The following is a 15,378-nucleotide window of genomic DNA, read 5'->3' as shown; positions in this document are numbered from 1 at the left end:
CGAGGACCAATGCTAGGGTTGAAGTTCAACCGCCCTCTGCATCGCGGTCGATGGATTCACTCTCGACAGATCGCATCTCGAGGTTGACCTCATTGGACAACGCATGTGTTGAGTCACGCTCCCAATGCCGGCTCCTCTCCAAATGGGATTGCCGACGCAGAGCTGATCACACTGGTGGAATACGACGACGATTGATACGGAAAAGTGACGAGATGTTATCACTATCGAGCGCGGTCGGACTTCAAACTCAAGGTGTGACGCGCGGGGGCTCCAGTCAATCAACAAAGATCGACGTTTTTGTAGCCTTCTTTGATTCATGTAGTTGAGAGAATTCGGGAAAAAAGCGGAAAATTGTGTGCAGATCTCTTATCCTGCAGTCCACCTACATGCAATGGGATAAGGCTGCGACTGAGGGATTAAGTTTCAAGCTGGTCGAATGACGAATCTGGACCAAAGTCTGCGTGAAGATGGTTCACCGTCCAAATTTGGCAGATGACCTACAGAATCTTCGGTGGGATCTCAAGAAATGTCACTCATAGATTCCTTGTGATTGGCCATGATGACTCGAAGTTGCGACAAAGTGTCAAGATCCCCTGGGACGATGAAGATCACGGAGAGTAAACAAAAACCCGGGTGAGATTGTTCACTAGGAGTCCATGTCCCGTTGCATGAAGAGATCGATCATGTTTTAGACGAATCTTGCTCCCGAACTTCTATGTCCCCATTTGGCTAATTGAAACATGCCAAAACTACGACAGAAGAGTCTGTACGGAAGCCTTCACTGCAAATTATGTTCAACCTTCCTGGAGTACTCAACCAAATCACTCTCCCACGTGGCCTGGAACGTTCAGTCCTGTGTCTTTTCACCAGCTTCGTCCTCTCGATGAGCCCGAATGACAAAGAATTCCATGTTCGAGTCAAACGCAGCTCCTTCTCGGACAACCTTGAACCCCTTTTGCCGTAGCAAATCTTCGATCTTCTGTCTATCTCCAGAACTCTCCGTGGTCTCTAGCACAATATTCCGGATGAATTTCCAGTGCTCTTCATCCACACCCCGTAATACCCCGAGTTCAGAACCCTCAACATCCACCTTCAACAAGTCAATCCTCTCAACCCCGTCCAAGAACCGAGACAGCTTTTCAATTTTGATGTCTAGAAACTGCGGGTTTCCAAAGTTTGTGTCCACAAACTCCTGTCCAAATCTCTCAGCAATAGCTTCGTAAGTCGACTTCTTTGTTTCAGGCCTCAGAGTCGAGTTACCGGGAAAGGTAGGATAGAACGTCAGCTTCTCTGCGCTGGCTGCCGGGCCGAGACCGCACTGGTGAGCCTCTACTCCTGAGATACCATTCAGCTCAAAATTGCGGTGCAAGGTTGCGAAAGATTCGGGCGCTGGCTCGAAGGCGATGATATTTGCGGTAGGGTATTTCTTCTTCATGTAGATGGAGAAGAGCCCGATGTTGGCACCAGCGTCTACGATGACGGGATTCTCGGACAACTTCGACCCATCGTAGCAATGCTCTTCCCAAATCTCGTTATAGATGAAGCGGGCTTCCGTCTCCCCACTGGTGTAACAGGATAATCCGTCGGCCAAGTTGATGAGTTCCGCCGTCATGCCTAATGTGATAGCGCTTCTATCGGAAATGGTAATCAGAAGTTGCAGCGTATCAATGAGACGTGAAGTCTATTATCATTGACCTAGCAGGGAGTGTGAGAATGCTTTGGCAAAGAAGCCAGAAATGCGGCTGTACTTGGGTTTTTAATACCGAACCAAACGACCAAGGGTCTTCCGGTAATATCACAGAGAAAGCACGTTGCAATTAACGCCCGATAATGGGCTGACATGAGGAGCCTGAGTATGCACCAATAGGCCCGGAACGAGATCCATGCTAACCCCTCAATACTACAGGGGAAAAGAGGACTCTGCGTACTTATCAAATCATAACCAACGGCATAAATGGTGCATTAGTGCTGACGACGGATCATAGACCCCGCGCCATTGACGGAAAACACGACTTCGGGTCATTGCGTCGGCTTGAAGGTCGTCACTTTCCCACGTGGTGCTTTCAAGTTTTTGGCATCTTGCAGAATGGTTCTGAGTACGTGTCGTGTTCCATATCTAATTAACCTCCTGAAATCAACAAATGCGAAGAAGTTTTGTCAATATATATGTCAAATAAAATGTCGTAATTACATATTGACTATGACGCTAATGAAATTGTCCATTGTGGAGGACAGGTGCGGATACGGATGTCGACGACAAGAACGACAGACGACAGCCGGAATGTTAAGGACGAATGAGGCAACGGAATGGAGGTTTAACAAAAATAAGTAGACATGTAATATATCGCCCGGTTAGCTAGAAGCATCTGCCCAAATGAGAACGAAAATGACTCCAAAACTTCAATCAGAGAGAGCCAATTTGAGACTGGACTTTGTCTATCCCAACTCAGGTAGATGGCCGGTCTGTACGCGTCGACACAGCTTTCAATTGGTTGACGATGAGCAACAGGACATTCTACCTCCCAGAGGGTCTCTGGGTGTTCGATTTCTAGCGTCTTTCATTTTCGAACATGAACCTTGCCGAGGCGACATAGACGACAATGCCCTAGGCATAGACAGCCGAGAAGGTCTAATAAGCAGTCAGCGGTTCTGTCTTTGCGAAGTAAGTTTCCAATTCAAGTGTTGCGATCATATCCTGAATCGAAAATCGTACCACAATTTCTTTTGAAATTGGCCACACCCAGAAGCGTTCCAATAGGCACCTTGCGGTCCACAACCGTATGTAGGCACTATAAAAGATTTACACATTGAGTGACGCTTTGATTGCGACACCTAAACTACATGCGCCTCGAGATATGCCGTCAATTGTATCGAAACGAAATGGTTAACATCCATTCGCCAGTTGTTCGAGCCGTATTGACGGCGAGCTGCCACAGTTTCTTAATGGCGACGAACCACGAACTCGGCAATTATGCAAATACTCATGAGCGGTGCATCCGCGCCAACCATTTGTTGCTTTAAGCGACCACATCTCTCGGTAGCCCAGTCTATGTTAATCATTATAGGAGTTCCGCGTGGTCACACGAATATAAGTTGACCCTGTTCCCTCCTGACAGAACCAATCTTAAACACTCTTTGCACAACGACAAGCGCTCACCTTCGACCCAATCCCAATCATCGTTACCGCAACCATGAGGATTCCAATTTTGCACCTATCCTTATGGCTTCCGCTAAGCACTTTCATCGGTACCATTCTTGGACAGGATGACCTGGGCACCAACAATGGCTTTGTGGATATCGAGACATCCAACTTCAAGGCTCGAATTGTGCGAGACGCTCAAATTTTAGCGTCTCTGAAGTCCAACGGGAGTGATTTCGACTTCCTCCCTTTCGACATTCTGGGAAACCGTTCTCGTAACGGACAATACCACTGGGGTGATGTTACCTACAGATATCGAAATGAAGGCGACAACAGCTGGATCGATGGAAATTCTGCCCAAACCCGCAGGCCTGTCGTTACTCTACCCCCAAATGATGGGGTTCTTGCCGCCGCAGACCTTTACTCTACGCTTCCCTCCGGGCCGCTCAATGTGACTCGGAAATGGCTAAATGTCGACGGCGATCTCGCCCTGCGCTTCACCTTCAGCAACACTGGGAACTCCAGCGTTGAGATCGGTAGTCTTGGCTTTCCCGCTGAGTTCAACAGCATTTTTACACACCACCACCCGGCAGACGCAACAGCGGCCTGTTCTCTTTCCGAACCGTATATCGGCATGGACGCTGGTCAGATTCGCGTTACCCCTATCAAAGGCACAGGACCCGCACTCGTTGTTACGGCCCTCCAAGGAACCAAATCACCCCTGGAAGCCTACCGAAACCTATGGGAAATGGGCTACGAAGGATCTTCCTATTCAAGCCAGACTTTTGAGGGTTTCTACGAATGGCAAGTGCTAACAAAAGCATCGGCGGAGAACGAATGGGCCGTCCAGGGGGCACACGCTTGGAATCCTCCTTCTTCCCGAAAACTGGAGCCTGGATCAAACCTTCAATTTGGAGTGAGATTCACAATCGCCCCGGAGGGCGTCCGATCCTTTTGGTCGTGCACCGTCTGTCATGACCTACGATTGCGAGAGCGATTCAGTAGTGACGCAAGATCTTAGGACCTGGGTAGCCGGACTGAGTGACGAGGGTGGAGCTGGAGCTTACATTGCGGCTGTCGTCAAGCAAGTTGTGCATCCCGATGCGGACGAAGTTGCAAAACTCGACACGTTTGTGAACAAGGTGGTTTGGGGTAACGTCCAGCAAGAAGATTCCGCCGTACGGAACTCCCTATTCTTCTACGAGCCAGCTGAGGTGCCCGGTTTTGTGTACGAGAACTTTGACTGGAGCTCTTGGATGTCTTGGAACAAAGGCCGGGCGCTTGCCACCGACAGAGGCTACAACTACGTCCACCCCTCTGCAGCATACTGGTCCCTCTATAGAGTCGCAAGAGCCTACTCAGAGCTTGTCAGTCAGGACTGGAGCTGGTATCTTGACAAGGCTTATCGAACGGCTCTCCGCATTTCGGGTGGTGGTGTTGCTTGGGTGGAGATGGGACTTATGGGCGAAACTGTTTGGGGTATGATCATGACTGATCTCGTTCGTAAAGGTTTCGAAGATGAAGCCGCCACTCTTGCGGCACTCATGAAGTCTCGCGCCGAATACTGGAATTCCATCGATGCCCCTTTTTGGAGTGAGATGGCATGGGACTCTACTGGGCAGGAGGGCGTCTACTATTGGGCTAGGTGAGTGCGATGACAATCCCTGAGGAATCCCACCGACTCACCATTATTTCTCAGGCACTTCGGCTTCACGGACTTGGCTAAACGAACAGTTGATACCGTACTTGGTTTCACGCCTAATGTGCCGCACTGGGGCTGGAACGGCAATTCGCATCGATACTGGGACTTTGAGTAAGTACTGCCAACCGCACATTGGTCCGTTTGAACGTCTAAGAAACGAGCGATTCTAACATATGTACGCCAGTCTCGCTGGGAAGCTACGACGACTTGAGCGCCAGATTCACCACTACGGATCCGCTCTGAACTCCCAAGTCCTACTCTCGGCTTTCGGCGATGATCCCTCCGACTCTTATCTCCTGTGTACCGGTCACGGTGGAAGCTTTGCACCACTTTCGAACATTAACGAGGCCGGTTGCCCGAGCGCTGGGTTTCATTCGTTTCCCTGAGACCTTGAAGTGGGATGGCTTTACCGGCGACTACGGTCCGGGCTTTCTCGGCATGATCTTGAACACGGGAACATACGTAGCTGAAGATGAGCAAGTCGGCCCTGTGGCCTACGGCGGGGAAATCACGACCGACGGCAATAAGGTGACGGTTCTGCCGCGTGATCCTGTTAGAAAAAGGACATTCATTGGTCCTCTGGCAGTCATGGTCACAGTCGATGTGGGCGTCATTCAGCAGCTTTCTTACAATGTCGAAGCAAGGACCATCTCCATGACCTTGTCGCAGCTTGCGGGCGTCCCGAAGGCCATGAATGCAACTGTGTGGACGGAGTCGATGCAATCGCCTTGGGAAGTCACTGGTGATCAGGTTGAGACGGCCCGCGGCGGATGGAGAGTTCCTCTAGTCGAAGATAAGGTCACCGTTACCTTGTCTTCAGAGTTGGCTTGAGGGGCCAGGCATTTGGTGTGAATTTTCGTTCTTAAGGGGAGGTTGTTCGTATTACTCTGCTTGTGGTTTGATGTAAACACTCAATACAAATGGACTAATTGAAGTCGCCTGAATGCGTCATCCGATAACCTCAGTGCTCTCTCTGCCTACACATCTGTTTGACACTCACCCATAGCGTCCAGCTGAGGCCCTAGTGATACTCACATAGAATTGAGGCAACCACATGAGCTATTAAACTTTTATTTAAATAAATCCTTAACATGAATATTAACCCTAAAGTGTTCGCTAATGTGCGCAATGTCTAAGTCTAAATGCGCCAAGTGGTGCCTTAATTATTCCTTTGAAATCCAAAACCCATCCCTCAGGTTGCCGTTATGTTGCTCCGAGATAATGATTACTGTGCAATAATGCGACGTATCTTTTCGTGGACATCTCAATTCATGTCTGTGACACCCAGTCGCCTGTCCATAGTGAAGCTTTCGAATCAGCACTTGTGACGTCCCAACCATTGGAACTCGGTAATGCACTTCGAGCGCACGAGACCACCACCCAAGCTGTTCTTGTTGTCGGCGCATCCACAGCCTAATTGTGGGCACCACTTCGCACAGCGCCCATTAGGGTCTTTCAAAAGTTAGCATAGACTTCGGATGACAGCCGGGAGGTTAACGTACAGTAGCATTGAATCGCGCTGGCAGGGCAGGTGCGGGCAAGGACCGGCGGCGCAGCCAGCAATAGGGCAAAAAAGGCGGCAGCGTTGATTTGCATTGAGATGATTAATGTTGACATTGGATATCAGCGAAGTTGTTTTCTGACGCCGTTGATGAGTGATTGGGGCTGAAGATAAAGAAAACGGGATGAGAAACGGAAGACCCTCTTATAAGATTCAAGTTATTGATGTTCCCACAATTTGGGAAATGGTGGTTTATGGCACTATACATCTAGCTTTGATGGTGTTGTGTAGCGCGGGATGGGCGGCCGAGATATGGGTCACTGCAGTCAAAACATTTCCTCTCATCACGGTGAGACATCACGATCTAGTGAACTTCGGGACGCGTCGACGTCCTTCTCCACGTCAGTCATCATCCACATACCGCGCGTAGTTCTATTCGCAGTAACGCCATGAAATTGCCGGGCAGAATTTCGACGCGCTTCAGCAAAACAGTCCACCACACGTGCAGTATATTGATATGATAGACGAACACTTAACAAAAACCATTTAAAGTATTGAGGTCCCGAGGCTGCCGTTTAATGGCGAGATGGTGATGATCTTCGATAGATGGACCCGGACGGGAGATCCACATTCACGACATTCACGAGTCAGCATATTGGTGTTTATGCCACCAAGTGGTACCGGCAAGCCCGTGGGATTCGGGAAACCGTTCTTTCTCCTTATTAAGTGCCAAAGGGTAGTCCTGTCAGACGTTGAGCGCAGTGCGCGGTCCCCGATGGGAAGTTGGGGAATAGCAACGTGTTCCCTGTCTGGGAGACGGACTGAGCGAAGCCGGCGTTGACGACAAAAATATCCCAATGGGAAATGTGCACGGCCAACTTCTGTGCCGCTTTGTATGGGAGATTTCCTCAAGGGGCAAAAGTTCTCCATTGGCGGGCAATCCTCCCACCTTTGCCTACAATATCAGAAAGATTATCACACTGATTGAGAGCCGATTCGCTTGAAACCGGTTTGATGCTTTCATCTCCCCGCTATTTGCTTGTCTTGTAATCAGAGTCTCTGTAGAAAACAGATCCTGAATTGGCTTTGCGTAAGATTGTGAGCAGGTCAGTTGCGTACCTAATGTTGAACTCGCCATAAATGTACCTGCATCCATTATTTAAGACAAGGTTAGTATTTGCACCTGCCAACCCCTCCATTTAGTACGCAAATAATAAGAAGCTCGAGATCGTTTTCCTCTGCGACGTGCTCTGGGCACATGAACAGACTACTCTCATAAAGTGTAATGAGGTCGAGACTGCTCTTGAGTCTTTGGTCGCACTTTTTGTTAGACTCCGAGACCGAGACTCTCCATTTACCAATTTCGCGTATATATTGGCTGGACTGAGCTTCCCTCAGTTGATCGGGTTTGCTCCATAGGCCCTTTCAAGGTTGATTAATGTTGTGCCAATGGCCGCCTTGCCGGGAACGAACCTTGGTGGAGACGTTGGTCAGTGCTATGTTCTTGACTCAATGTCCATCCTCCATGACATGTGTAACCATTCAACACGGATAGCCCGGAACAGAGTAATTTAAAGCAGTCTCATGGCAAAAAATCACCAAACCTTGCTCCCTTCACGCACTACAAGTCCCGCGCCTCAGCCCTATTAAAAGGCCACAAAGACAGGATCGTCCCATCTTTTGGGACAAGCCGACGTAGCACGAGTATGTTCGACGTAACCCTGCCTGTGTGCCTGGACCTCTCTGTCTGAAAGCTGACTCGGTTACTTGACTGTCCGACAGTGTCGGATGAACGCCAACTGCACATGGCCCTGGCTGAGCATGAGACGATCGCCCCAGGAACATTCCGTTGTGTCATTTATCTGCAACTAGGTAACACTCACCCGGCGTTGTGTTGATTGGGCCCTCTCTCGCGTGAACTTTAAAAACTTAGACAGAGCAACTATTCGTGTATTTCTTGCCCAGAACTGAATATATAAACCCTACATGCCGGTGAGATGCGCGGTAAAGAAGGGACTTGTGCAAGTTAAGCCATTCCAACCCCATTCGTCACTTCCGATCTAGATCAATTACACTTCGAAATAAGCTTAGCACCATGCATTTCACATCGACAACCTTCTTCCTCGCCGCAGCCGTCATCCTGCAAGGCGCTACAGCTCAATTTTGCACGGGACCCCCCGCAGATTGCAACTTCGAGGATGTGAGTATTACGTTGGGTGTTTCACTACTCTCATACTACAGAAATGCTGACGAGTTTACTTTTAGTGCCGAATCAACTATGCTGATCCGTGGGCGGACTGCAAAACGAAGGTACGATATCGGTCGACTTTTAGTAAACTACAAAACATGAGTCCAAATTGGATGCTAACCCAGGGTTTTTAAGTGCACCCCCAACTCGGGTAGAGATGCTGCTGTATCCTGCTGCTCTGGGGCTCTGTACTGTCCCGCTTAGTTTTATGGAGAGCCAATCACGTTCAACAACAGAGAGTTGCGACTGAGGGCACTTTACTTCATAGACTGTTCATATCTATTTAAATTATTGATTTTCTAAACCATAAATGTTCAATTTTGTAACGTAGTTTCTCAACGCCCAAATGACTGTCGGGTGTTGACTCTGTCAATGTCATATGGATTGCCATCATAAGACTTGCGGCGGGAAGACACGGCTGTGCCACCACTCATAGTCCGAGGCCGATGTGTGTTCAAAGCTGCGTATGTGGGCCCATCCGATGTCTCTTCGGTGTCAACCGCAGCCTCAGCCGAACTGGTTTGCTCGGGTTCTTTTTCCTCTGAGCCTGATGAGTCTTCTTGGCGAAGCCGCGCCATGAAAGCCTCGGACTCTGCAGCAAACTTGCAGCGAGATCTAATCGCAGCTCCATACTTATAAAATAGGAATGGAAATGGGACACACGCAAGTGCCAGGAAAGCTGGGATCGATGACGCCCAGTTGGTACCAAGGTCCGCGTACATGTATGACGTGAAGAGAGGAAACGCAGCGCCAAAACAGCTACGAATGACTGAGTTGGCGGCAAGAACGGACGCCGCAAAGATCGTGTAGGCGTCGATGAGGTAGTTCATGATACTCAAAAAGAGTAGAACCATTCCGAAACCAAATGGAATGCCGGCTGCGATGCTAACGGCCCAGTGAATCGAGGTTTGGTTTGTCCAAGCAAACCAGAATAGACCAATAGGGACAGCGACGCATCCGACCATCGCTGGTGGAAGTCGGGCTTCCGGTGGCGCATAGCCGTTGTTCTCTTCTTGAACTCGGTTATAGCGACCATTTGCCGGGATAGTATAGATGATGGCGAAGATCATACCCACCATTACGCCTAAAAATGCTAAGCCGCCGATTCCTTGAGACCAACCCCGTTCTTGCTGGTATACGATAGGGAAGGCGGCGAAAAGCATGTAGAGCGTTCCGTAGATGATGGCCATGTAAAGACTGAGAAGGAAGACAATTGGCTCCCGGAACAGCAAAATCCAAGGACGCAGCAACGCGTTTCTGAAAGACTCTGCAAGCTTGACTTTGCCCTGATCATGCTCCATCTTGCTCATATAACACTTTCCTGTCATCTTGGACAGTTTCGCCGCCCTTTGTCGAAGCAAGTACGGAGCATACGTCTCAGGCACAAGAGCAGTCCCTACAAGCCAAAGAGTCCCAGAGAAGGCCGCTAAGAACCCGAGAACCCAGCGCCAGCCAGCGGCAGCTCCGAGAAAACCACCTGCAATAGGACCGATGACGGGACCGAGGAAGGGTGCGGCTGCAAAGAGCGCCATCGCCAGACCTCTCTCGGCTGCCGGAAACATGTCTGCGATGACGCCGCCCGAGTTCGCGAGAGGTGATGAGCCGAAAGCACCGGCGAAGAAGCGCAGAATGATCAAAGTCCTAGCACTATCCGCTCCAGCACAACCAGCGTTGAACGCTGTCAACACCATATACGTGCCGAAGAAAAGGTATTGTCTGCCGAAGAGTTCACTCAACGGGGCCCACATCAGGGGACCGATAGCAAAACCGAGCACGAAGAGTGAGACGCCAAGGGTAGCGACGATTTGCGAGATTCCGAACTCTTCAATAATCTCGCGGATGCCTCCAGTATATGCCGAGGAAAGCAACGCCACTGCCAGTGTTGTAAGAGATACCATCATTGTGATGAACCACTTCTTTGGTTTGCTCCAGCCCATGGGGTTTCGAGGGTCGTTGGGGATCCATTGGACCAGGTATGGGTCTTGTTCGGTGCCAGAGCCGGCATACTTGTGGTTGAGGACCTCTGGTGTGATTCCAGCTTGGTCGGCAACCAAGCGCCAATAGGGAATTCTTGTCGGGGCAACGACCTCGCCGCCATCTTTATCCTTCATACTGGGGTTGTTCTCGAGTCGTCGGTCAGATTGGGGAGCAGATGCGCGGGGCAGGCAGCTGCAGGCTCGAGTCGTGATGTTGCCAAGGAGTGGCGGAAGAGGTAAGATGTTGCTCAGAAAATCTTGCAGATGCTTGCATTCATGGGAGGGATGCTGTACTTGAAGGGTCCTACGTTATGACCAGGGGGAGCAGCCCGATACGGCGACTGCATGTAAATCGGCATACGGTTGGGAAAGAGCGCCGGAATCCCGCTTTGAGCAGAGTGTCATGTAGCACGAGACTCGCTCATAGCCTCTTCATAATTACTCTAGCGAAATCATGTCCAAGTCGCCTGCACGGAAGGGAGCGGACAAGATCGGTCTTAAATCCGGGCGTGGTGCCCTCGGATCGTGCATACCTAGCACTCGCCTGAGTTATTACCTGATGCAGGTTTTAGATCCCCCATCTGCAGCGCCTTAGGTGACGACACCATTCCGCTGACTCTGTTTTTGTCATTTGTTGCCGGTCAAGGTGGTGTTAGTGGAGCCCGGCAGACAATGATTCACCTCCGCCGGTCTTAAGTCCGGACCCTAGCGCCCTTCTAGGTGGTCCGGAAGGATAACTCCCGATTGTCGTGCATAACGTGCTTATCCAGTGCACTATTCGACACATTCTCCAGTTTTCTCACTAATGTTGGCAATGGAACTTGGCTCTTCCGGTACATAACCATTCATAAAATACCGCCGGCTTTCATTAGCTCCCATGCTTGCCGTCATTCTCAACATTCTCTCCTTCTATTATAAATGCGAACCGGCTTTCTGGAATCATTTGAGATCTGAAGCCCGCTCTACATCATGAGATCTCTAGTGCGACCCTAAGGTTCACCAATAAAGCTTGACCATGTTGCCCAGGTCCCACGTGTCGTAGAGATATGTCCGCACCACCACTCGGAGCCGATGTTTGTGGTCGTTCATCCGGTTACTTGGCTGTTCCCATAAACCTTCTTTCCCCGCCATAACGATCCCGACTTTCGGAGCCGTCATTACACTGTTCTGAAGAAAGATTGATCATGCAAGCCGGAGTTCGGCAACCGTCTGGTCAAGCGTAGCGTCGGGTCAATCAACCAACACACTGCTTATGTTTGCCCAAACAGCTGTTTGTGCTTCGCTACGTAAACTTCATTTCCGTCATGCCGCCCCCTATTTCCTTACTGTTGATATACCGCCCCACTTGATTTGGCAATTGCAAAGTCTTTGCGACTCCTTTTCTGGCCATCTTGAATTAAGTCTTAAGACAACATCCTATGATTATGTGTTATTTTCCAGAAGCTGCCTCGTGTTACAGACTTCGATGTGTAGCACTGTGGCTCGGCATTAGCAACAGACTCAATAAGGCAGTTTGCTCATTACTCGATTCACAACATTGTCCATCATTAGGCAAAGATTCAAACAGGTGCCATCTCGAGAATCATTACCCAAGTCCCAACAACATTCTCCTCGGGTGAGGTCTCATGAGTTCCCTCGGGTACCAATACCAGCTGGCTTTTGTGCGAGTAACCCCTAGAGCAAGCTGAGTGCGCACTATTGCATCAAAGCTGCAAGACAAACGTATAATTTTCGATTGACTTATCAACTTCAAATCCATTGACATCCCTCATTGCTAAGGAACATCAGGAAGCATTTCCAGGGGGCTTCTACTGGGTCATTAATCAATAGCTAGAGCCTCGTCGCCTATTGTTATTCTTAATTACTTACGACAGCAAGCCCGCACTTCAAACTGACTCGAAACAAATGGACATCGCCAGGCAGTTCGATCTGTTGCTGTCGTCGCTGTTGTGAGTTTACTCGCGCATCGAACGACTTCATTTTGTTTGCAGTCTGTTTATGGACTATCACATGACTATGGCATGACAAACCACAGAACTTTACATCGGCAGTCTCACTGACAGAACTTGGCTAAGCATCAAAGGGACTTTGGAATGGGACTTTGGATTTTCTGGCATTCTGTTTCCCTTCCCGGCCGTCGACAGGAGCGGATGAAACTATAAGTGGATCCGACACGCCCCGACACCAAATCGGGTGCCGCGGCACGCGCTGTGCCTCTCCTGTGCATTGTTAGTGCTCACCAAAGACCAACCTTCATACGAATACGTAGGCGAGTCTTACCGGCACGAAAGTTCATCCGAACGCTGTCAGATATCCTCCTGGCGTCCATATATCCGTCATTCGTGCAATCCAACATGTTCAAATTGCCCTTCTCTAGTGATCTGTAGATCATCAAACCCAGTCCAGCAAGACCTTGCCCACGACTACACATCGACAAAAGCGAATCATCGAGGACATGGCAGGATTCGCCACAGTCGCAGCGGTCTTGGCAGCGTTCGCTGTGTTCATTCGCATCATCTATCTTCGACTCTTGCCCAAACCGATACCTGGGCTGCCATGCCATCAAGACTCAACGAATCGAATCCTCGGCGATGCTCCCTACTTCATTGAGATTGATAATGCGGGCGGGTTCTGGCTCAAGTTCTTCACGGATTTGCTTTCAAAAACCAAGACGCCAATCGCACAATTCTTCCCTGGTCCCTTCGACCGGACGCATGTCGTGATTGCTGATTATCGAGAAGCCCGGGACCTGCTCTCGAAGAGGAGCAAGGATCTCAGTCGGGGGTACACGAACAACATGATTTGGCAGGGTGTCATACCAGAGCACTTCATCGCGATGGAAGATGCTCACCCGTCTTTCAAAGATGCCAAGTTCCTTACCAAAGATTTGATGACGCCGAGCTTCTTACACGGGGTAGGGGATCCTGGTCTTCTGGGTCTTAATCATGTTCCATGAAGCAGTTCTAACATACGTACAGGTATCAGCGCCGGCTTCGTACAAGACGGTCCGGAAATTCATCGAACTGTGGAAAAGCAAAGCTGCTGCTACTGACGGCTTGCCTTTTGAGGCAGACGAAGATTTGGAGGCCTTTACTTACGACATCATGAACACTGCCGCCTTTGGTGTACCGGTGGAAGAAAGCTACATTGCGGAACGGCTGCGATCTATGAAACGGGGTCCATCTCTTGAGATACCCAGACAAGCTGGTTCTGATGAGAAAGATAAGAAAGAACCCCTCAAAGTCGCCACATTCCTCCCCGTTGAACGGCCAGAACTTCTTTTCGCTCTCGATACCCTGAACAAGAGAGTCACGGGTGCCTTCCGAGCAATGATCCCCAGCATCTTCTTCCTTTTCGACAACCTGCGGCCAACTATACAACGGGCCTTCCGCTCGAAGAGGTCCATTCTTCAGTCGCAAATCGACCGTTCAGTAGAGAAGCTCTCACGAAGCGATGGAGAAGAGAACTTCGCCTCGGCTGTAGACTACGTCGTTTCTCGCGAGAAGTTGGCTGCGGAGAACGCAGGGCGAAAGCCTGCTTTCGACTCGCTCCGGATGAGCGACATGCTTTGGGGATACATAGTCGGCGGGCAAGACTCGACTCATAGCACGCTATGTTTCACGGCCAAGTACCTCGGATCAAACCAGGACGTCCAGTCCAAGCTGCGCGAGAATCTACGGGCTGCCTACCCCGAAGCGGTAGCCGAGAAACGTGAGCCGACCATTGACGAAATCGTTAAAACCCACGTCCCGTACCTGGACGCATTCATCGAAGAGACGCTCCGCCTGAGCAGTCCCGCTGGAGCTATCATGAAAGATACACTTCGAGATATGGATATTGTCGGTTACCACGTTCCCAAGGGAACCCCGATAATGTTCCTGTTGACTGGACCTACAATCGCAGAAGCAGGGGCAGTCGTCGAGGAAAAGAAACGAAGTGAGACTTCACAGAAGCTCAACAACGAAGGCGTGGAAGACTGGGGAAGGAGCCGCTTTCCTGCGGAGTTATTTCTCCCGGAAAGATGGCTACAACCTGGCGAGAATGGTGAAGTCAAATTCAATGGTCAAGCTGGTCCATTCATGAGTTTCAGCCTTGGTCCCAGGGGTTGCTGGGGGAAGAGATTGGCCTATCTTGAGTTGAAGTTGATCATAACTTTATTGGTTTGGAACTTGGACTTTGGCAGGTTGCCCACCGAGATGGAAGATGATGGTCTGGTGGAGGGATTATTCACGAAACCCAAATCATGTCTGGTTAACTTGAAGGCTGTAAAGATTACGCAGTGAATTTGCTCCCAGAGAAGGAACATCTCCCAGTCTATGTACCTATTAGTGTTTTTAGTGGTCCTGAAACATACCTCCGCCTTTCCGCCCGGCGGGATACCGATGATATCCCACAATGGTCGGAGAGAAAGAGCGCATGGTAGTACTTATTCTAGTTATCAGATCTTTACATGTCTGCGACGTATGTTCTGGTACGGTCTTAAAAATAGTCCGTCCGGAGCCGAGCGACGAGCGGATAAGAGTTTTGCAGACCTGGGGTTCAATCCCTGACGCAGAACCCGGATACGACAGACAGGGAAAGTTCGTCCAATACTTGACGTTCGACTCACACCAGTTCCGGGGAGATTCGGGCGACATCCATGACGGCCGCCGATCTAGCTCCGTGGCCGCACCGGTTTGCCGGTGGGATCGTGCATCTCAGTGATGTTCGCGCCAAGGTTTCGCACAACGCGACCCAAAAGAACTTGGTGAGGTGACCAAAAGAATCGATTTCTGAAATGTTCGTCCATCAGAACCTTCGCCAATCGGTGCT

General features: G+C 50.0%; 6 protein-coding genes across 6 annotated transcripts; 3 read left to right on the top strand and 3 right to left on the bottom strand.

Moving 5' to 3' along the window:
* Nucleotides 1–847: 847 nt before the first annotated feature.
* On the bottom strand, nucleotides 848–1,612 carry sdnD (Methyltransferase sdnD; the record flags this gene model as incomplete). The annotated part of the gene is made up of 1 exon (XM_037320461.1): nucleotides 848–1,612. One exon carries the CDS (start codon nucleotides 1,610–1,612, stop codon nucleotides 848–850), a length of 765 nt encoding a protein of 254 aa, XP_037180765.1.
* Nucleotides 1,613–3,191: 1,579 nt separating this feature from the next.
* Nucleotides 3,192–5,672, top strand: CGCA056_v005207 (uncharacterized protein; the record flags this gene model as incomplete). The annotated part of the gene is made up of 5 exons (XM_037320460.1): nucleotides 3,192–4,099; nucleotides 4,161–4,784; nucleotides 4,839–4,952; nucleotides 5,026–5,141; nucleotides 5,203–5,672. The coding sequence occupies 5 exons, from the start codon at nucleotides 3,192–3,194 to the stop codon at nucleotides 5,670–5,672; spliced, it is 2,232 nt and encodes a 743-aa protein (XP_037180758.1).
* A 484-nt stretch (nucleotides 5,673–6,156) lies between these two features.
* On the bottom strand, nucleotides 6,157–6,437 carry CGCA056_v005206 (uncharacterized protein; the record flags this gene model as incomplete). Its single annotated transcript, XM_037320459.1, has 2 exons — nucleotides 6,157–6,293; nucleotides 6,344–6,437. 2 exons carry the CDS (start codon nucleotides 6,435–6,437, stop codon nucleotides 6,157–6,159), a joined length of 231 nt encoding a protein of 76 aa, XP_037180757.1.
* Nucleotides 6,438–8,437: 2,000 nt separating this feature from the next.
* On the top strand, nucleotides 8,438–8,724 carry CGCA056_v005205 (uncharacterized protein; the record flags this gene model as incomplete). The annotated part of the gene is made up of 3 exons (XM_037320458.1): nucleotides 8,438–8,542; nucleotides 8,608–8,652; nucleotides 8,716–8,724. 3 exons carry the CDS (start codon nucleotides 8,438–8,440, stop codon nucleotides 8,722–8,724), a joined length of 159 nt encoding a protein of 52 aa, XP_037180760.1.
* A 201-nt stretch (nucleotides 8,725–8,925) lies between these two features.
* Nucleotides 8,926–10,701, bottom strand: CGCA056_v005204 (Efflux pump FUB11; the record flags this gene model as incomplete). Its single annotated transcript, XM_037320457.1, has 1 exon — nucleotides 8,926–10,701. One exon carries the CDS (start codon nucleotides 10,699–10,701, stop codon nucleotides 8,926–8,928), a length of 1,776 nt encoding a protein of 591 aa, XP_037180759.1.
* A 2,320-nt stretch (nucleotides 10,702–13,021) lies between these two features.
* On the top strand, nucleotides 13,022–14,849 carry CGCA056_v005203 (Cytochrome P450 monooxygenase TRI13; the record flags this gene model as incomplete). The annotated part of the gene is made up of 2 exons (XM_037320456.1): nucleotides 13,022–13,480; nucleotides 13,545–14,849. The coding sequence occupies 2 exons, from the start codon at nucleotides 13,022–13,024 to the stop codon at nucleotides 14,847–14,849; spliced, it is 1,764 nt and encodes a 587-aa protein (XP_037180762.1).
* Nucleotides 14,850–15,378: the final 529 nt, after the last annotated feature.

This window comes from Colletotrichum aenigma, assembly GCF_013390185.1.
Source record: "Colletotrichum aenigma strain Cg56 chromosome Unknown KSG_Cg56_contig03, whole genome shotgun sequence".
In the NCBI taxonomy this organism is placed as follows: domain Eukaryota; kingdom Fungi; phylum Ascomycota; class Sordariomycetes; order Glomerellales; family Glomerellaceae; genus Colletotrichum; species Colletotrichum aenigma.
This window is presented reverse-complemented; position numbering and strand designations above follow the sequence as displayed.